General features: G+C 42.9%; 1 protein-coding gene across 1 annotated transcript in view; it reads left to right on the top strand.

The window, feature by feature from the left end:
* Positions 1-19,652: 19,652 nt before the first annotated feature.
* Positions 19,653-21,360, top strand: part of DPP10 (dipeptidyl peptidase like 10) — a 543,420-nt gene continuing 541,712 nt past the window's right edge. Inside the window, exon 1 of the mRNA XM_074594714.1 lies at positions 19,653-19,861. Coding sequence (XP_074450815.1) covers positions 19,802-19,861 — 60 coding nt within the window. The 5' untranslated portion in view covers positions 19,653-19,801. The remainder of the gene's footprint in view (positions 19,862-21,360) is intronic.

Raw genomic sequence — 21,360 nt, 5'->3', positions numbered from 1 at the left:
GGAAAGCGAAAAATCGCCACTAGTAAATCAAAACTGACATGTTACGAGACAAGAATTAATTTCTACCGCCTGGCATATTTTTATGGATAGCTGTTTTGTTGGAAACTTTATGATCAGCTGCACCAGCAATCCTTTAGCCTGTTTGGCTGAGGTGCAAGAGCACTAACGCCGCACGGGCACTTGGGGGGAAATACATCATTGAGAGCACATGCCATAACTGTAACTGGGGGTGAGTATTGTACGGACGGATATGACAGCATCTTTCTAAGAGGAGGTAATCCACGCTGCTGAGATGTTTGAAAAACTTTCTAATTACAGATGCTTCTGACAACAACAGCACTTGTAGCTGGATTCTTCACCAGAAATAAAACTGCAGTATTAAGCAGCTGATCACTTTGCAAATCACCATCTTTTTGTCATCTAGTTTGGATATGTTACTAGATAATGTGGTAACTGACTCACGCCTTACTTTTTGCTTTCAGAACAGGTACTGAAGTTTGAGTCAGAATGTCCCCAGCGGGACTGTGATAAAGTACCTCATTTCTGAACATTTCACAGGCTCAGCCGAGTCCCAGGGCTTGTGAGTCCTTCTTAAGGATGCAGCCACCTAAGGGAAAATGCAATGATAAAGGACTTGTTTCTGCTGGCTCATTTTATAACCATCCTTTTGTTGGCCTTTTCAAATGTAGTATTATGCCAGAACTTAATTGCAGTGCTGTTAATTGCATGCAGAGCCATAAACACTGAGTTAATATATTGTATATGATTTTGTCTGTGTAAATGCCAATCACAGATTACTTAGCTACCTTTTTAGACATTAAATTTGTTCTGAGGAAAGAAACCTTTGACAATATGAAGTCTTTCAAGCTGCAGTAAGATTTAAGCCATGCGGAGAGCTTACTTCCCCCACTGCAAACAAATTAACATTGTCATGGAAAAGTTTAACACTTCAGTCAATGATAGCTCACCTCTGGGTAAGATTCAAATATATATACCTGTCAAAATTAATGAGGAATATTTCTTGTGGGTTAGCAGTAATATTTTAAGAATGCTGACAGCAATAATTTCACAGAAATGTTGTGCTGAGCTACTCCAAATCATGGCCAGAACTAAATATAGCATTCGTAGATGTTTGCTTCTGCTGCAGCTTTTACTTCTGTCGTGTTTGTAATGTGTTAGTGTCATTCATTCAACGTGCTCATCTGATCATTGTATTTTCAAATGTAACAGCGGTGTTGTACATCGCACTGCCTAAACCTGCTGGAGTTTCTAGAGAGCTGGTGCTCACATCCCAGGTACCAAACTGAATGTGCTGTGCATGGGGCAAAGGGAAAATTGCTTCACCCTGCAGGTCTTGTAGATTTTTTAAAATCCATTTTCATTATGCATGAAGAAGGGTGGGGTGGGTCAACTTTTTCTGTCAGAATTGTCTTTTACTGGGAAATTAGTTTGCTAATTAAATGAAACTTTTTCGTTTTGGTGAGAAGTGTTTGCTTTCTGCCAAAACCAAGGTGTTTCATTTGGGTTTTTTTTTGTGTGATTCGTTCTAAATCTAGAATTGAAATATAAAATATTGAAAATGAAAACTTTTAATCCAAAACTGAGATTATTATTATTTAGCAATGCTTCCTTTAAGAACAGCAGCACCACCAGTTTAGGACTGTCGGTTACTATCTCCTGTTATTTTAGCACAGGTTTGTATTCAGCGGCTGCTGCTGCTCTTGTCAGCAATGGCCTGCCTCCCTGCTGGCCTCTACCCACCTGCCAGGCTGCCTTCCTCGGTTCCCCCCAAACCAACTGCCTTCCTACAGCAGCGGTTTGCTAGAGTTTCCCCTCCTTTTTGTACCAGAAAGGGGCTAGGTATGTACTGTGCTTTCTGCTCAGTTGTCATTTTCCAGCAATGCCTTATTTAGGGATGCCTTCTCAATTCTACACTATACATGGCTTTAAGCACTTGTGTGCATAGAGCTCACAAGCGTTTATGCATCTGGCTTCTCTCAAAACAAAATGTTGTCTCTTGGGATGAAACTGAATACATTCCACTTCAAGTAATTTGTCAGGAAATTTCTATTTTTCATGCAAAGGAGGGATGCATTTTAATAGTCGTCTTAATGAGTTCAGATCATTCCCATGGAAAGATGGAGCCAAACCAACACAGCAAACCCCTACTCTTAACTCAAACATTCTCAAATATTTGTTCACAATTCACTTTTTGATCATTTTCCTGGCTCATTTAAGAACATTCAGATTTTGTCTGGGAAATGAATTTTAAAGTTAAAACTAAGAAACAAGATTTGATATTTGTGCATGCACATATTCTTACTATAAATCCTTATGCTTGTCTATTATGGGGACAGAAATACAGATAGGAGGCTAAAATACACCCAATTATAAATTTCTAATTATTCAGGGGAATTCATACTAGGGAAGCTGGTCTAGAACATGTAGTGACTTTGGTAAAATACATGAGTAAAATGGACATAAATAGGAGACAGTTGTTTCTCTTAGGTTCATCTTAACAAACTTTATTTATTTACCTGCCTATATAATTTGCCAGTCAAAATCAGAGCTAATAAGTCACCTTTAAGGCATCTGCTGGCTAGGTACGGGCATCTTCTGTATGGTCAGATATAGCCTGGACTTCAGAGAAAAGAGAAATCAGTCTTGGCAATCATAGGAAACTCACAAGATGTCCATAGGTAAAGATCAATTGAAATATTTGAAAAATTAATTAACCCATGTTCCAAGGTGTATATTTGTGGTGCAGGTTAGGAGAGCATCAGAGGCACGGGCAGCTGATGGGAGCCTGTCCCAGTGCTCTGTCTGCAGCCAGAGCAGCAGCCTCCTGAAGCTGTAAAACCACACAGTAAAGGATGGTACAAAATGCACCCACCGGGTGGTGCCCAGAAGACACGATAAAGCTTCGAACATGCCAGCCCTCGCGTCCCTGTGCGGTGCCTTGCAGAATGTCCCAAAGCAAAAACCAGCTGTGCTGGGGCAGTGCCAGAGAGACAGCACAGCAGTGGTGCAGATCTAAATGTGGGAATAATTTAGCATATAGATTAGATAATTTTGTTGAAACAGAATGGTGGTGCCAAGAAAGCTGCCGCTTCTTGGAGAGAGCTGAGAGCTTTCTTCTCTTCTGACAAAAGTCCCGCGGTATTTAGGTGCAGTAAGTTATTATGGTGCTTGGAGAAAGGGGATTTGACAATCGTGTCAATTATGCTGTGTTTTGTGAGCAATTTCAGGAACATAATAGGAGTCAGAGAAGAGGACAAGTCTTGTTCCATGGTATGTTTAGTACAGTGCTGCAGAAATACTTTCCTCTTTCCCTGCCCTCCCCTCAGCTAAAACAAAAATGCCTCATTAAAACCTGCTAAAAGACACTGAATTTTTTATGCACCCATAGATTTACCATTGCTTTCTGTCTTCCTTGTAAGAGCTCAGACACATGGCAATGATTCAAATCTGTCCTTTATGTAACTCTATTTTCTTCAGTTAAATTAGAACAGGGGGGAATTAGCCCCTTTGATACTTCTCTTCCAAAGCTGGTTGGAAGTGCTGTACATGTGGAAAATGAGGTTTTAAATGGAAGGGGAATGACTCATATTAATTTAAAACCCAAACGAAAGACATAATTGCATATACTATAACTTCTGTTGTAATGAGGAATTAGTCATAAGTGATTACATAAATTTTAGAGTTCACATAATTTTTTAAAAACATGTTTAGGGTTAAATCCTGTCCTGGCAGGAACAGAAAGTGCAGAGGCATCTGCCTCTTCGACACAGAAGCTGCTGCTGGCCAGGCTAAAATTTATTGGGGTGGGATCAGGGATTTGCTGAGGAAATATTTTGTTGTTTATCCCAGTTTGGTCACTTACCCAGCCAGTCTCGCCACTTTTTGTCCAATATGATAATTATTCCTTCCTCATTAGAGTTTCTTGGGCTTTGGGTTCAGATTTGCCCTCTGAAAGCCAAAATGGTTTCCCTATTATTTCCCCCTCTGCTCTTCTTTTTGACCAAAGGTTATCTCTTAGTCTTTAAAAAAGCAATTCTTAGTGAGAACTAGCAATATTCCCTGTAAATACCTTTTCTATACAAACTGCAGAAGAGAGGCTCAGTTCTGTGGAGATCCAGTTCCCTATTCAATTAGACTTACTGGATTGATTTGAATTACAGCAGTAGGCTTAACTAGCAATAGTTGAGGAAAAAAAAAGTTATACTTTGTATCAGCAAGCCTATATTCCAAATGCCTTGGCAAAACCAGATAGGTGGCTAAACCATCATATGGGGATGAATCATGCACATGGCTGGGAAAATCATAGCAATGCGACGTGCTACTATTTATTTTGAAATGTTACATACATTGGAGTCTCATTTCATCTTAACAGAAATCATTCAGTCTTGCCTGTGCTGATGAACAAAGACTTTTTTCAAATGTAACGTTTTGGGTTTTTTTTGAACGCTTATACTTAGATCTTACCAAATTCCAAGTTCTGAAAATAAAAGAACAAAGCAACATCTCTCCCCAATCCAAAGCCTGATTTTTTGTATGTACCAGAGTAGTTTTGTTTTAAAGGCAGAGTTAGATTTGAAATGTCTCAGTAGAGGGGCAGTTTCTTTTATGGTCTTTACAAAGCTTAGTGTAACAGCAGCTCTGATATTTTCTTGGGTCTTACTCATATTATTAGAAGTATTTCAGTGCTCTTTACTAAGTCATCCTGTCTTTGGTCTTGGCTCTTCTTGTTTGTGGCAGGTACCTCAGGGAACGAAAGAGCTAAAAATGTTTCAGTAGCTTAGAAAGGCATGTTCCCATCATTTGGCATTCAGACCTTCCACTGACATAAAAAGAAATTTTGCTTTTAGAGAGATGTCAGCGTGACAGCTCTTACAAAATAAAACTGATAGTCTGCTGCTGCTGCATGATTTTTTTTCCGTAATAGAAAGATTTAGTTCAAATAAGTGTATCCTGCATGAAATCACATTGCTCAGCTGGGTGTTAGGATGAGGACTCACTGGTTTTTTCAGTCTGGGACATTATGTCGCCATATGTGTCCTGTCTCCTTCTGAACAGGGTCTCCTTCCTCCTGTGATGCCACGACGGATGCCCTCAGCCTCCTGGCCCAGCGCGATGCTGGGCTGAATGCCACCCCCTGGGACCTGCGTGTGGGAGGGCGTCAGGGACCCCGGGAGGTCATTGCTCTCTTTTTCAGCCTTTGCTTGGATCTGGGGCAAATGACGAGGCTCCTCTATTCTTGTGTTTCTGGATTTTGTTTTTGGGAGGTGGGATGGAAATAGTAGCAAACTGGGGCGTGGTGGAAATACCAGTTTGTTTGACTGGGTGTTGTGGTTTGGTCTGGGCTGGCCACTAAACAAATGACAGATGCTCTCTTTTAATCTCTCTCTCCCTTCACAGCAGAGAAGGACACTGGGCAGCGAAGTTCATTTGAACTGATGAGTTGTGTCACCATTACCAAAAATGCGCAACACCTCAAGCTTAGATAGGGATGGTCTTATACAGTCAAACAGTAAATAGATAAATGTATTCATCTCAGACATTTCTGTTTTCTGTTGCAATTTGTTATACATTAAATCGATTTCTCTTGCTGCTTTTTCTTGCAAATTCTCTCATTAAATTAAATAGTCTGAGAGGAATAGCCATTAAATGTTCATTCCTTATTAATTAAGTGGTTTAAAATCTAGGTCTTTGAATGCTTCCCTAACCAATTGTGTAAAGCCGGGTACAAAGTTAACGGGGAATGAAAGAGTATTACGTTAGGGAGGTGCTTTACAATAAACTAGGAAGCTATCTCCCAAGTAGTGCAGAAGCTGTAAGACATTTGTGTTCTTACAGGCTGGAGGTGAAGAAGTGTCTTTCCAACAGCAGCTGTGACAGGAGTGAAACCTCCCACAGTTACGTCCTGATCATAACCCGATGTAATACCAGGTAAGCTCTGAGTTATTCAATGCCGATAGTATTTCCGTGTCCATCGCACAACTCGTATGTCATGTTCTGCCTTCAGCCTCCTCTTCCTCCCCTCTCCTTCTCCAACATTTTCAACAGCTCCTTTAATAACTGTGAAAAAAAATCCCTCTTGGGCATTTTGGGTTCTCCTTCTCATGCAGCCAAATATTTGGTCTCTTCTCTCTCGCGCACCTTCTCAGTTGTGGACATTGCCTTTCATCGGGGATTTTCTGTGACAAGTCCCTTTTGTTGCCAGTGTGTCCAGCTATTCTATTTCCCACATTTTAAGTAACTTTAATACTTGACATTTTGCAGTTTTAAAATCTATCTTACTCTGGCGATTGATTTACATAATCGAGCAGTTCCCAATATTATTGACTACGTCACTAGTTTTTAATGTTACTATGAATTTTATTAATGATCACTTATATCTGCTTTTAAATGCAATGTACAGCAGCACTGAACTAAGACAGATACTTACATTTAAATTCATGCTTTAAGATCTCTCAGTTCTGTAATTTTAAACCATTTAGCATGAACTTTGTTGTGTAGTATCATAGCACTCTTTTCAGTTAGAGCGTCTTCTGGCAGCAAATCGAATGAGACACAGAATCTCATTCCATGAGCACAGATACTTTTACAGCCAAGTTTGTGCTTTAATGGTAAGACAACTTGAATTTTGTTTGAGAAGACCCACTTTCCATACAGCCATGTACACTGGAAATAAGTATAGTCCTAAGTCTTAATTCTTTATTGATTGTGTCTCATTGGATATTTTTTGATAGGTGTTTGCTCTTTCCCACAGCTGCGGAGCTCGATGTGTTTCATTGGCTGCTAGGGTTCCGCATGGGAAGTGCGCAAACTCTGTCTCTCAAAGCTCCCAGTGCACTGGAGTACATGCACAACCACCCGGCCTGAGCACAGCACCCTGTCGTGCACAGATGTGTTTCGCCAGGTGAGTCTGCACCCATGCCACTCCTCAGGCACCACCCAGTGTCAGGCATCAAACACACACAGCCACTGAAGCAAAGCAGACTGCGATTATATCAATGAAAGGCTCAGAGCTGTGTTAGATGTGTATGAAGGATTAAATATTTCCCCCTTGCTTGGCTGAGGTGAGAACTTGCATAGATTTGTTGTTCTGAATTAGGGCAAGGAGAAAGTGGTGCTTCTGAATTTTGAAGAATTCAGCTCCTTTTAAACAACCTTTTAAGGGAAACTAATGCAGTAAAGTTGTGCCTGAGTTTAAGGATCCTCTTTGGGCTTCTCTCTTTTCTCCTTCCTCCCTCCCTCCCTCCCTTCCTCCCTTCCTCCCTCCCTCCCTCCCTCCCTTCCTCCCTCCCTCCCTTCCTTCCTTCCTTCCTTCCTTCCTTCCTTCCTTCCTTCCTTCCTTCCTTCCTTCCTTCCTTCCTTCCTTCCTTCCTTCCTTCCTTCCTTCCTTCCTTCCTTCCTTCCTTCCTTCCTTCCTCCCTTCCTCCCTCCCTCCCTCCCTCCCTCCCTTCCTTCCTCCCTTCCTCCCTCCCTTCTGCTTTAATATCCTGAGACTACAAAAGACACTTCCATCAAGACTATGCCTGGCACTGACTGAAAGTTTCTGTAACTAGAAATGAAACTACAGAACATGAAATGTCTTATGACAGAACAAAGCAATCCATCAGTTTATAAAATGGATTTTATTATTCGGTCACCTGCAATAGCAAGGGACTGGACTGAATACCCCAGAATGTCTTTCCAGTCAAGTGTACTATGATTAGAAACATAGGAACAGCAAATTTGTACTCCCTGTTATCAGGTTTCTGCAACAATTTTTTATTGAACTCCAAAATCAGTGCAAGACCTATTGTGCTGATAATCAAAATCCTTGCTATTTCCAGACCAACATCTCACGATGGCTGCGCTCCATGAGAGCAGTGAAACCACAGATGAAGATTCGTGGGACCACTAGGGTCATCTAATACACTCCCTCGCAGTTACAAGCGCCATGGTATAAATCATTTTCATAAATATATGAACACAGAAGATAAAACTGAACTATGGAATTAACTCCTGTTTGCAGTAAAGGCAAAGACAGAGCCTGTTTTATCCAGAATTTACTACAAAAATCTTGCTCCTTCGGTCCCGTTTTTTTTTTTGCCCTTGCTCCTACTCACTTTCACAAATGCAGTTTTGAAGTCTGTTCTGGCTTAGATGCTCTGGAGAGGATGGGAGAGAAAGAGACAGCGTTACTGGTGACACTTGGGTAATACATTTCCAGATCCAGGCGAGTCCCTTGGCAGTTAAATGTCAAGAAATGGGGATGAACGAAACAGATTAGCACAGGGTGAGATTCCCAGGTGGTATAAATTGGCATGGCTTCTTTGGGCAGCTTTTCTACTAAATGAAATTGTTTTTCACCTCTTGAAGATGTGAACCACAAATTGAAGCAGTATGGAGATTGAAAAATAAATAAACCCCATATATTTGCTGTTTTAGTTTCAGAGTTTAGCCCAAACCAGTCTCATTATGAGGTCTGTTCACTTTTTTTCCTTTGGCATCTGTCTCTTAACAGACAACACTGAATACTTGCAATTTCTAAGGACTTTCTAATTAAAGAAGGATGTCATTTTGTTGCCTCTTTGCTCCCTAAAAAAGTAATAAGGAAAAGAAATCCAGTGTGAGGCAATGCAATCAACCATCTCCAGCATCCCATTATGAAAACTGCTTGAATAATTCACTTGTCTCCAGTGTCGTTAGTGGATCAGCTGTCAGCAGCCCAGAGATCATGAGGAAGGGCAAAGAAATTCCCACCCAATCACTTCTTTCTCTGTACTGTCGTAGCAAACTCCTGTCTGCCTGCTGAGAGATGCTGCAGCTGCCACCCAGGAGTGAAACAGAAATGTGATGCTATGCGGGTAGCGAAAATGGTAAGATTTCCCCCTGATGCTATTTTATTAAAAAAGAACAACCCAAACAAAAAACAACCCACCTCCTGAAAAGCACAGTTAGCTTTTCCTCCTTCTTAAGACAGTGACGTTCCTGATGGCGAGCAGTGAGGCCAATCCTTTTCGCTGATCAGATTGACTGCAGACACATTAGCCATGCAGATCAGATGCTGCAGTCCTGTTGTATGTGCTGTTCTCATTCAATCCGTTAAAAATCCTGTATTTCCTTGACAGGCCTATGTATATGTTTTGGTAGAGAAATACATTACAGAGGGCTGAGCAAGGGAAAAGAGTAAGCTTCTTACCCTTGAGACTGAAGCGTCCTGTGGCGTGAAGGTGTTTTGAATCAATTTCCCAATTTTGAAATGTAATAATATACAGCTGCCCCTTAAAATGCTGGGGTTTGCAGTGATCTCTCTGATTCTGAAGACTGCCAGGGAGCTTTGCTGTTGTGTCTATAACTCACATTGCAAAAGAGATTTTGTTTTTCCCAAATTTGCCTTTTGGGGATCCTGCAAAGTGAACAGCTAATGCTTTCAAAGTTTGTGTGCCCACACTTTGTCGGTTGAGGAGAGCCAATACAAAAATCCATGTTTTATAATATAGAAAGAGCCAGTAGCCCCTTTCCATGTAAAAATTGCCTTGAGAATGTAAATGGATTACCAGTTAATTTTTAGAAATACCCCCAAGCTTCCTTTCACCCAGCGCCCCAGGAGCGCGGTTTGAGGATTAGAGAACCAGCAGCTATTTCACAGCTATGTTTAGAGACCAATTTGTACCTCCATGGCCTGGTGCTATTGACAGTGTTGGGACTCCAGCAAGCACCCGTAGACTGTCTGCTTTAGTTTGCTGTGCAGCCGGTGGGTAAATGATATTTCAGAGCTAGCACAGAAGAAGCAAGGCTTTGCCTGTAGGCCAGTATTTACCCACAGTCCAAATGGATCAGAAATAAATTTGATAAGGGAAAAGAAAAGATACCGAGACCTTTATTCTCTCCAGAAGAATGTGTTAATCCTGGTAGTACTTGAGATGAGCACCTCCTGAAGCTGGATATGACATCTGGTGGGCAGTGTTATATCAAGTCCTTTCCTTTCTTGATTTCTCAAAATCAGCGACAAATTAAAGAAAGATTCAGAACACACCTGTCAATATGAACCTAGACTGTTCCTAAATTTGGGGGACAGAAGATTGTAATAGATTTTGTTCAAATTGCTACAAGGATAATGGGCATATGTAAAGTTTTGGACTACAGAGATCCACATAGTTTAGAGAATCCCTCACTTCCCAAGTAGCTCCTTGGCATTACTGTTTTCCTATCAGCCACATCTATATTGTGTATAAATTGCTTTGGGATCCTTGGGGTGAAAGGCTTTAGATAAGTGTAAATTACTGTGTTGCCTGTAATTATTGTGAAGTCGTGATTGCTGGGCCATGCTTTTTATTTGTATTGTGGGGGGTTATGATTCTAGTATAGAGATATGGCAGCTTCGGAATTGGAGAAGAAATATGTTCTGAGACTTTGATTTATGTTTTTCTATTCTACTCTTTGAACGTAAGTAGGAGGGCAAGAAGGAGAGCATGAACGTTTAGTGAATGTGCTCCTGCAGTGTAATTCATCTTTGCGACTGAAACAGCAGGTTTATAAACTTGGTTAAGCAAGCTCCAATTTCTCTGCTCTTTTTCTTACACTGGCTGGAAGTGCTTTTGACAAATCATTCACTTTAATAAAAACATATTTTCAAAATGATTTGGAAAATATACTGCAATGAAAATAATAGCTGGATTATGCATTGGGAGATAGTGTCCTTTTATTGTGTGTGCAGGATGGCTATGTTACGTTTGTCTCAGAAGTTACAAGTAAATGTGATGAACAGCTCTTGCCTACAGCTGTAGCTGTCAGTGAAGCCTGTATTTGAGGCCTTCAGCATCCCAATAAGCATAAATTGTAGTATTTTACCTAAGACGAGTGCAGGATAATATAATTTCTGGATTTAGTTATTAGAAGATCACACAATTGCTGGAGAACATATAACTGTGCGTGAGGCTCAGTTATTCTTGACAAATTCCTCCCAACACTGTGAGTCCCCTAAGTCTTCAAGAGCTCTCTGGGGTTTACTAAAAGGCTCACAGCCCAACAGAAAGAAGAAACCGTTCTAATCTCATATCTTCTTCCTTGGTTGGTTGAAGCATTGCAATATTTAATGTAATTTCCATTGAAACAGTCCTTGGTTCGTTGCAAAGTACAGGAGTGGGTGATCCACACTGTTTTTCCCCCCATGGTGTTCTACTTTTTTATAATCAGAATATAAAAAGGATGCTGAAGTATAAGGAAATGATTTCTATGCATGTTTAAGTGAAATTGGAATGAGCAGCTGGCAGTAACGTTGCGTCTCATTAACAAGGTAGTATTTCATAACTGGTTGGATGCAATACTCGATGTCACTAAAACTCACTGATGCATATGTGTGAAGGTACATTGGTACACGGCAATGAGATGCAAACATCTCATAATTCTAACAAAAGGAAATAAAAATGTTCACAATGATTTGGGGCAGCCAAAACTTTCACAGCTTGTCAGCTGAAGCACGGCAGTAATCATGGTGGCGTGGGCTTGTGACTGACGCTTGTGATTGAGAAGAAAAAGAGATAAGGGGGATTTCAGATGTTTTCTTATTGAAAAGGCATCACAAATCTAAAGAGCCTGAGAAATGATACATATAGAAAAAGACGACTGTCTTCCAGGAACAGATTGAAGAGCAGCATTTATGGCGGTAAGCAATAGCGGTCAAGGGCATAGCATAGCCAAGTCTGGTCCTGGACTGCAACCCCACCATCATCTTAGCCCTACAGTAGGGATTATATCTAAAATGTGAGATATATTGCCTCTTTCATTACTGGTCCTTTGGCCAAGTTCTTCCTTCAAATTCCTGTGGTCCGAATTCTCCCACCTTCATTGAAGTAGCTGTTTAAGCTTTTTCCCCCCAGCACTTTCCTGTACCATCTTGCATTTTCATTTACTGAAGCGACCATTAGAGATTGTGCAGAATCCTTAGTTTACCAGGTAGGTTCACTCTCAGATATCAACAGCCAAAACAGCTGCTAGTAGCCTGCATGAGGCTGCTGCTATTCTCAGGTTGCTCTTCCTTGCCTCAGAGATGGGGAGACGAAGCCACCTTGGAAATCCGAGCTGCAGTCCTTCTAACGGGGTTGTTTGCTATCCCATCTTTCATCCTGTTTAATTAAAATGATGGCTTTTGCCATGACAGAGAAACATGTATACAAACTGTGCCCAACCAATAAATTAATACTGTGAGGAAAGAATAAACCAGAAGATTAATCACTAATCTGCTGTTTTATACATGTGGCAATGAGTTAGAGCCTTCTTCAGCATCCTGGGAAACTTGTAAAAACGTCTTTAAAGTGGGGAGACAGGAATATATATCTTGTAGGGAAAAGACACTTTGGGTTGGCTTGAGGGGTAGAAAAAGCAACTTCTAATTTCCAATGGCAACTGCTCCCTGTTGCTTCTTGAGCAAACCACTCTGCAGTATTTTAGGGAAAGTACTCATTCGATTGTAGATTATCTTTCATCTGTAAAAAAACAATCATGTTATGTGCTATTAGACTTACACCGTGTGAAGGAAGGGAAAGTTTTGGTCTGTTACTCAGTAACATTCAAGCATAATGTTGGGAATAATTATGGTTTCAGTATTATTCTTCTAAAGTTTGTTTGGTTTTTTTTTCTTACGCCCACGGGTGATAGCATGCTTCTAAAATTTTGCTTAGGTTTGTATTAACCCAGATAGATGGAAAAGGGCGTACAGTAGCCAACTTGCTTTCTCTTTTTTTGCTGTTGTCATTGAACATTTCTGTTTTGTTTAGTTTGGAAGTTTTTAGTTTGTTTTAGTTTGTTTATTTTAAGTTGGCATCTTTCTTTCCTGCAGCCTCTGAGATCTAACATAAAACACCCCACTACCCCACTTCAGTCTCCATAGCTACAAACTATTAATTAAAACTTCAAACCCTTTAAATATGTGAACTTTCCTTTTTTGGTTTTTTTTGTTGTTCATTCTGGCTTTACTGCCAGCTGATTTAGGGATGCTACCTCTACGTACAAGCAGCTCAGGGTAAAATTTCTTAGCAGAACACAATGGCTCAGACTGAATTTTGCTTGCATGTGGCATCTAGTGCAGCCCTCTCAGATGCAGAAGGAATCGCAGGGTAACTTCTTCATGTTGAGGGGACAAAGAATTTGACCAGGTCAAGTTCTGTCATAGTAAGCTTGACGAAGCCTTGACAAGTTTGCAGGTACATAAATACTTGGAAAGCTGGACTGTCTCTCAGAAGTTTAGCTACTAGCTGGGGCCTGATCTTTAAAAAAGGGGGCTGCTTCTGAGTGGCTTTTTATATATACTGAAAACAAGGGAGAGGATCCCGCTTAGACAAAAAAAACATTGGTCTTGCATGACATTTCATTCAAGCTTGTGTCCTAATCCTGAACCTTCAATAAAACCCCTCTGGACTGTGGATTTTGGATACAATCTCAATCCAGAAATATGATGCTCAGGCCTGCCTTCAGCGAGCAAGAACATCGCTGGAGGCTCAGCCCAGGACAGGGCTGTAACGTTCTTGCAGACCAAGCGTTCTGCACAGGGTTCAGTGTTTTCCATGGCAAGCAAGATTTTAAGGCTATAAAGAAGCATAAACTCACACAGAAAGACACTACTTTTGGCATGTCTGCAGTATTTTGTGGCAGTTCCTGAGTGCTGTGCAGTGAGACTGAGAACATGGCTACGCTCATAGGCAGGGAGATGGTTCGCTCTGTTCCTGTAAGTCTCCACGTGTGCAAAAACATTACTCATGCCGTAGCTCTCGCATGTTAGAAACATTGAATCCTGTTAGCAGCGTGAGTAATAGTTATGCATGAAATGAAATCTACTCTCAAATCAGTCAGGTTTGCCTTTTTCTTTTTATAATGCAACAGCTCCTGCAGATAGAAGGCTAAATGAATGCAGTAAGATGGAGCATAGTGTTCCTGGGGTCTGCCCTGGACCTCGTGTGAGATGGAAGAAAAATGATTTGCTCTTCTTTCCTGAAGTTCCTCGTGTGTAAAGTATGTGCATCTGTTTTGTTTTGTTTTGTTTTATTTTATTATTTTATTTTATTTATTCCTACACTTCTGCACATTTTCTGGCCAATTTGTAAATGCTATGTGACGGGTACATTCACACTGAGCAGAGTATAACTTTGTTCTCTGGCGCTTAAGGAATGACCGCAACGTAAATAGGCGATCAAAATGAAAACACTTGTGGGTTATGGGCACTAGTGTGCTAAAGTAAATTTATATAGTTTGGTGGCCATAAATGTTTTTTGCTTCATTTTGTTTTGTTTTCTTAAATAGTATTGGCTATTACTCTCAAGCCTCATTTGAAAATGAAAAGGACCAAAGTTTGCTCTTTTCTCATTCCCTTTCCTCATTCCCCCTCTCACTGGGGAGAATTCTCTCCCCAATACCAGAGAATTCTCATTCTCTGGTAGCAAGCATACAAAAAAACGACTGAAGGGATCCTAAAGGATGCTCTTTGCTTCTGCCACTGCTTGCGATTCATCAGAATTCATTCAGCAGCCCTGAGAAACCTGCTAAGAGGTGCACTGCGAAGTACCGCTCATAATGTCACCTACTGTCTCTGTAAGTTTTTGCAGGCAACACGTTCAGTTCATTCAGGCACAGACCGTTTTCTCTTGCCTCTGCTTACAGTTTTCTATCACAAAAACTACTTCTCTTCCCTGGTAACAAGGCAGTTGTACGCAGTCTTTTTTTCACTTCCATCACTTCTCACAACATACTTCCCATACTGAGTCAGTGATATGTAGATATTACCGATCCTATTTTCATGACATCCCATGTTTGCAGGCAAAATCTACTGAGAATAATTCATTATTATTGTAACAGGGAGGACTTACTTCATCTTCTGGCTGTAATGGCATGCTATTTACCTTCACTTTTATAGAAAATTAACTGAAGGAATCACTGTGCATGTACCAGAGTATTTTAGTATACCTTTTGTTTCTAAAACGAGGTACAAATATTTCATCTAAATATTTTCTATTAAAATAAATGTAGAGAATAAGAGCAGAAGGTAGTCATAACAAATATACCTGTATATTTCTGTGCATGTTGGCTTGTACAAAGGAAGAATATATATATTTGATTCTTCATCAGTTCCATATATTGGACTGGATATTACAAATTTTAAGCATGACTTTCAGCAACGGTGTGAACTCTCCTTGGTTTTGTTCAAAATGCAATTACTGAACCACACTGTGCTGTTTAGAAGACACCCCTCAAAACCTGAAGATGGTAAGCTGTGAGGGAATTTTAGGGTGGTAAAAGGAGTGGAAATACATACAGTGGGTAAGACAACACCTTGCAGGGATAACATGGTACTTTCCCAACCGGAGAACTGTCCATTCTGAGGAATCCTTCATTCCAGTAACCAAACATTGACATTGTGGGTTAACAGAGCAGCAGCCGTTCCTGGCACTGCAGCCGGACCGAAGGCTGGCGTCTCACTGATTTATTGAGTCTGTCTGAAGTTACGCTTTACTTGAGGGAATTCTCCTTCACATTCCCTCCATCAGCTGCGGTCAGGCTGCTGGCTGCAGGGGATGTGGGGGTGTCCATGTATGTACACACTTGTGTGCGTACCGCTGCATCACCAGCCTCCAGAACGGCTTTTCCTGGGGTACCTTCAGCTGTGTGTAAACTTGCTCGCTGTGGTGGCGGTGTATGATAGCTGCTGGCCTTTCCATTGACAGCTGTTTGGGATAAGAGATAAAAATAGAGGGTTTTTGCACAGCTGACTGGAGGGAGGCTATGCCTTGTCTTGTTTCACGCAAGCCCAGCATTGACACGCAGCGCAGCTCCTTGTGGTTAATAATTCTGAGGAAGCCGGCAGCCTAGCAGCGATCCCCAGTCAGTCTCCCTTGCGGTATTAAAACTTCTTCCTCCATAAACAGAGAAGTCTGTAATCTGATTATGAACTGGTGTGAATTAGAAATTGATTTCGCTCATGTCAATAGTTGCCAATGTATGCCAGCACAGAATTAGGTGTCGCACAGCAGTAAGAGTAAATTTTATGTACTTGCATAAAACAGAAAAGAAAGCAAACAGCTATAGGAAAACATATTGTCATGAAATACATATAATTACCAATATACACTTTAAATTTTGATTTCTCAGAACAGTGATTATACAAGGTAATTCATGAAACATGACTTAAAAAGTGAAGAAAGGGTTTTGATTTTTTTTCATTTAAAGAACATAAGGTTTAGAAAGCAAGTGAGCAAGCAAGAGGCAGCAAAATGTGTGGCCAGGGAACTATATCGGGAGTGACTAACAGCAGGTTACTGCAGGACTTGAATAGTGATCAGGAACCTTTGGGAAATGCCACCTCCAGCAGCAGATCCGGCTGCCCACGGCCACTCGCTGCATTTGGGCAGCGGGGCAGGCAGGGTTTTCTATCAGAAACAGTGATTTTCTTTTTATTTAAACTTTCTGGATAGTTTAATCAATTTTCCTGGCTGATCTTGTTGTTCTCTTACTAATTTTAAATATTTCAGGAAGGAGATTCGTTCAGTGCGCTGAGAGGCTGCTCCGACACCAGCAGGTACCACCTGCTCTATTGGAATATGTAACAGAGGCATCTGCTCGCAGCTTTAATATTCTCCAGCATATTTTGGTAATCACTCAGTTATTTAATTGCACCCTAAAGGCACTGAAATTTTTTAAAACCTCCTTGCAGAGCTAACACGGATACTGGCATTAGCAGTCAGCATCCAGGGTGAACTGCATTTTGCTAAGCAGCCAGTTCCCAAAGAAGATTATGCACTATGGATTAACGGCTGCGTCGAGGAACCGGAGGGATGGCAGTGAATGACATTACCGGAGAAGTAAGCAGCAGAGTGGTGCTCTGGAGGATCTCAGTCGGCATGTTGTGGAATCCCACTCTATTGATCTAACTTGTTTCTGAGATATTTTATAATGACAAACGGTGCACTGATAGAGTCATTACAACTCCTGATCTCCCTCGTTAGGTTCATACTCCAATTAGGTTCCACCTTGTGAGAGCGGGAGGTTAATCAGCAAAATTTATACTTTCTAGGAATAGATACATTAAAATTTGTAGAAGTTCATTTAAAAACAATGCCAGCAAATTATTGATCTTATCTCTGTCTTTGGCAGCTTTTTTTACCCAAGCTGCTTTTTCTTTGTTATTATAAGGAAGAGATTTCTGTCTTAGCTTAAAGCTGGTTTTGGTGGCTCGCGTAGAAGGCCAGACACTGTGAAGCATAAGATCAAGCATAAACACTTTACGCAAAGTTCTCATAGGAGCTTACAAAAATCCACACATACTTAGTCCAACTAAAAATACCGTGAGTTCATTCTTTTAGCTTAAAGTAGTTCCCATCTGAGGTTGTTAAACACCAATATATTTCAAGATGAAGAAGAAGAATGAATCCTCCAGGTTACCTCTGCTTGCTCGAGCTCCTGGTGCCAATAACTCGAAGCCATCATTTTCTTCTCAGAACGAAAGTTTAGGCACAAGACAGAGCATGGTGAAAGTCAGACTGTTAGTCCTTCTCCCAAACAGCCATTTGCTTTTTCCCTCTGCCTCAATACCAACCGAAGAACCTTCAACTCGAATCGTAAGTCTCATTTTTCTTTGAGGCTCTTTCCCATCTGTATCCATTAAGTTTCATTCCTGCCCCTGATATGCTTGCTAAATGTGGTTTTTATTGCTCAAAACCCAATAAATCCAATAAGGTGAAGGAGGCTAATGTGAGCAAGTCCTGCAGGCTAGAGGCCAGCCCGGATGCTGCACTCGCAGTGCCCAGAGGTGACCGTGTCTGGGCTGGGAGAGACCCTCTTCCTGGGTCTTTACTCTGCATTTGGCTTCCAAAGGAAATGACATTTTTCTGGATGTCACTGGAGTAAATGCTGTCTGACTGCTTTCCCGTCTCTGGAGGGAACATTTGTGCCCAGGGCCAGTTCCCGCACAGGGCTTCTTCGGCAGCTTTCTGCAGACTGAGCAGAGGATCAGTCTTTTCCTCACCAGCTCAATCTCTTTTGCCATCTGTTTGGAGCAGTACCTGCCTTGGAATCTGAGTTAAAATGTGCAAAATTAATTTTGACTTTGGAGATACTGGATATGAGGTCATTTAAAACATATTTCCTTTCAGGAAATTTAAATTTTCTGAAAATGAACCCTACTTAAAAGAGCACTGGCAGACATCTGAAGTCCCCATGAGATTTACAAGCACTGCTCAAGGTCCATGTAGTCCTGGAGTACGAGTGGAGCTGCGAGTACAGCAAGTGCTCAGCCTTCTCCCTTTGTCCCTCCCTTGTGGAGTGAGAGGGACCCTTGACTCGCACCTCCAGGCCTGAACACAGGTGCCTCTGGGCAGGTGCTTGAAGATGAGTGCCCACCTCGCATTTCTTCGTGCTACTCAATGCACGGCTTGAAGTCTTTGACAAAACTTTTTGTTTTCTCGCATCCCTACTTTTTGGACACACACTTTGTACATTTTCCTCAAATTACTTTAAGAAAAGGGGGGAAAACCCAAGAGACAGAACCAGAGAACAAGCTCAACCTGGGGCCTGAATTTTTAAAAGCCATTTTATTTTTGAGCAATAGCTTCCTGTGCTGGGAGTGTAGCTTTTGATACGGTATCAAATAGTACTCAACAACCTCCCTCTTGAAATAACAGATGCTTCAGAAATGCCTGAAGCTGGAGTCTCATGCAGTGAGATACTCCAAGTCAGCAGTTTCTTTGGGAGATTTGTGCCATGGCTTCTGGCACATGGTCTGTGCTTTTCCCTCTTTGCTTCCTCCTGAACCGACTTTACCTGCCCCGGCTGCAGTTTCACGCACCCCTCAAAGACGCCGCAGGAACGTCTTGGTGTGTGGCACACCATGTCTTGTTTTACTGGGAGGTTTCTCTAAAGTAAGAGATCATTTAAGAACATTATGTATATATAAGATATTGCTTGCTCATTATTAGCCTGGGCTCTGACAATCTGCTCACAGAGCTTACCAGTGCCCATCCCCAAATCCTCTGGCTTTGATACCAGCTCTGGGCTGGGCCCATTTAAAGAGCATTTTGTGTGTTTCTGGCAAGTCCTGCTGCCGGGGGGGGACAGTTTTTTAGACTGTACCACAAACCAACCCACAAAAAAAAGTTATTTGGGTAGAAGTTTAATCGGAGCTGCGTTTCTTCTGCTCTCTGGGGAAGCGTGGAGCTGTTGCAGTACTGAACAAAGCCCAGAGGTTTTGGAAATCCCGTGTGCACGGACAGTGGATGTGCGGCTGATGCTTGTGCCTCGTACCTCTGTGCCTGTATCCCGATACCGCAGCGGGATGGAGCCGTGTTAAAGCCGACGGGAGAGGCGGCAGAAGGGAATGGCGAAAGGAGAAAGGAAAACGATGCCGGGGAACAAGGAGGAAAAAGCAGCCGGCACAAACTTTCTGTTGCAATTTTATTAATTTCAGCTCAGAGCAAGGCGGGGTTTGGCTTTCGCAGGGGGAGGCTGATCTCGTTCAGCCTCTGCTGCCCGGCCCCGGGGACGAGGGAGGCGAGCATCGGCTGACCCCGGCGAGCCCCGGCCCCGGTCCCCGTGATCCCCGGTCCCGGCGGGCGGCGCGGGGCGGTGCCGGGCGGGGCGGGGCGGGCGGGCGGCCCCCGCCGGGCGGAGCTGTCGCGGCGCCCCGGGGTGCGGAGCCGCCGCCGCCGCCGGAGCCGCAGCCGGATCGACCCCCCCCGCCCCATCATCCCCGGCCTCTCGGAGGCGCCGGGAGCCGCGGGCCCCCCGGTGCCCGTCCGGCGCCGCATCCCGCAGCGCCGCCGGCAACATGAACCAGACGGCGACGGTGTCCCACCACGTCCAGTGCCAGTCCGCCCGCGCCGTGAAGGTAGGGCCGGCGCCCGGGCACCGCCGGGCTCGGGCGGGGCGAGCGGCTGCGGGGCTCAGCCGGCCCGTCGGCGGGCTGGGAGCGGAGCGGGGCGCCTTGCGGGCAACTTTGCCCGGTGCTTTCGGCGTGCGGGAGCGGCTCTGCGGGAGCGGCGCTCCGCTGCTGGCGGCGGCGGCGGCACCTCCAGGTCCCTTCGCGGGTCTTTTCCAAAAGTTTGCCCTGGAGGAGGTGGCTACCGGGCGCGGAGCTTGGTGTTGCCTCCCCAAGCATTTCTCTGAAGTAACGGCATGGTTAAAGGCTGGGATGAAGAATACAGTGTGAAATCGGCTTGTTAATCATGATGTTGCCGTTGGCCGGTGGGAACGACCCAGGAAGGTGCGAGGCTGTGTGTTTGCTGGTTTTGTTGTCCTCATGTGTGAGAGATGCGTGTGGGTGCTGCGGCTGGGCAGTGGGGAGGGTGGTGGGGGAAGACCCCGGGCTAATAGTGGGTGCTCGCCTTGACTGCCTTGTTCCCCCAGCCTCTGACATGATCCTGCCTTTGCATTGATCGAAAACTACTTTCTAGCGGAGGTACTGCGCTCTACAGTGATAAAATGAAATCCCTAAACGGATTTGTATTCACTAGGAAGTATCTCTGCAGGAACAAGTGGGTTTTCCTGAAATAAAATAATAATGCAATCAGTGACCGTATTTGATTATTGATTCTTAGTTCTGCAAATACATCAGAAAATCTTACACCGGCTATTTTGTTTCATAAAATGGTGTGAAAGCCTGGAAAGTTCACTTCGGTGCTTTGCTGACAGTGACTGAGGGCTGCCCGGTGCGAGCTACGTGCAGGTTTGTGCGGGGCGAGGGAACCTGCTCGGGCTTTGCTCCGTTCATGGGCAAAGTTGGAGGGTTTGTGGTTTGTTTGTCTTCTCAGAAGGAGTGGCTGATCTGCACATCGTGTTAGCAAATTGTCAGTTGGGCTTTATCCAGGTAGCGCTGGGAATAAAAATCATGACTTAGAGCTGAGACAGGAGGGGATTAAAGGTATAAATCTAATATTAGCACTGTCATTTTTCTATAGGCTGCATTACACTTCGCAGTGTATAATCAGTAGTGCAGAATGTCTGTAGGGTCAGGGATGAGGTCGTGATTGACCTCTGGCTCTAATGACTGGGTGTGTAACGGGTAACTGTATCCATCACACCATAAACGGCCAGTTAGTTCATGCTCAAATGGGCAAGGTCATGGGAAGTGATGAATTACAATTGCCCTGGCCCACTTCAAAGAGTCAGCATATATAATATTAAATTGCTTAAAACCATTTCATCCTCTCTAGGTCTATCTCTAAAAGTAGTGGAGAACAGAGAGTACAAATGTGGTACTTGCCCTCGAGGTATTCCCCTCTTACATTTGGGACAGCCGATGCTAATTTTTCACTGACAGCAACATTTATTAAATTAATTTGACGCGACTTCTAAGCCAAAACAACAACAACCAATATCAATATGCCA

This window comes from Larus michahellis, chromosome 7 (assembly GCF_964199755.1).
Source record: "Larus michahellis chromosome 7, bLarMic1.1, whole genome shotgun sequence".
Taxonomy (NCBI): domain Eukaryota; kingdom Metazoa; phylum Chordata; class Aves; order Charadriiformes; family Laridae; genus Larus; species Larus michahellis.
This window is presented reverse-complemented; position numbering and strand designations above follow the sequence as displayed.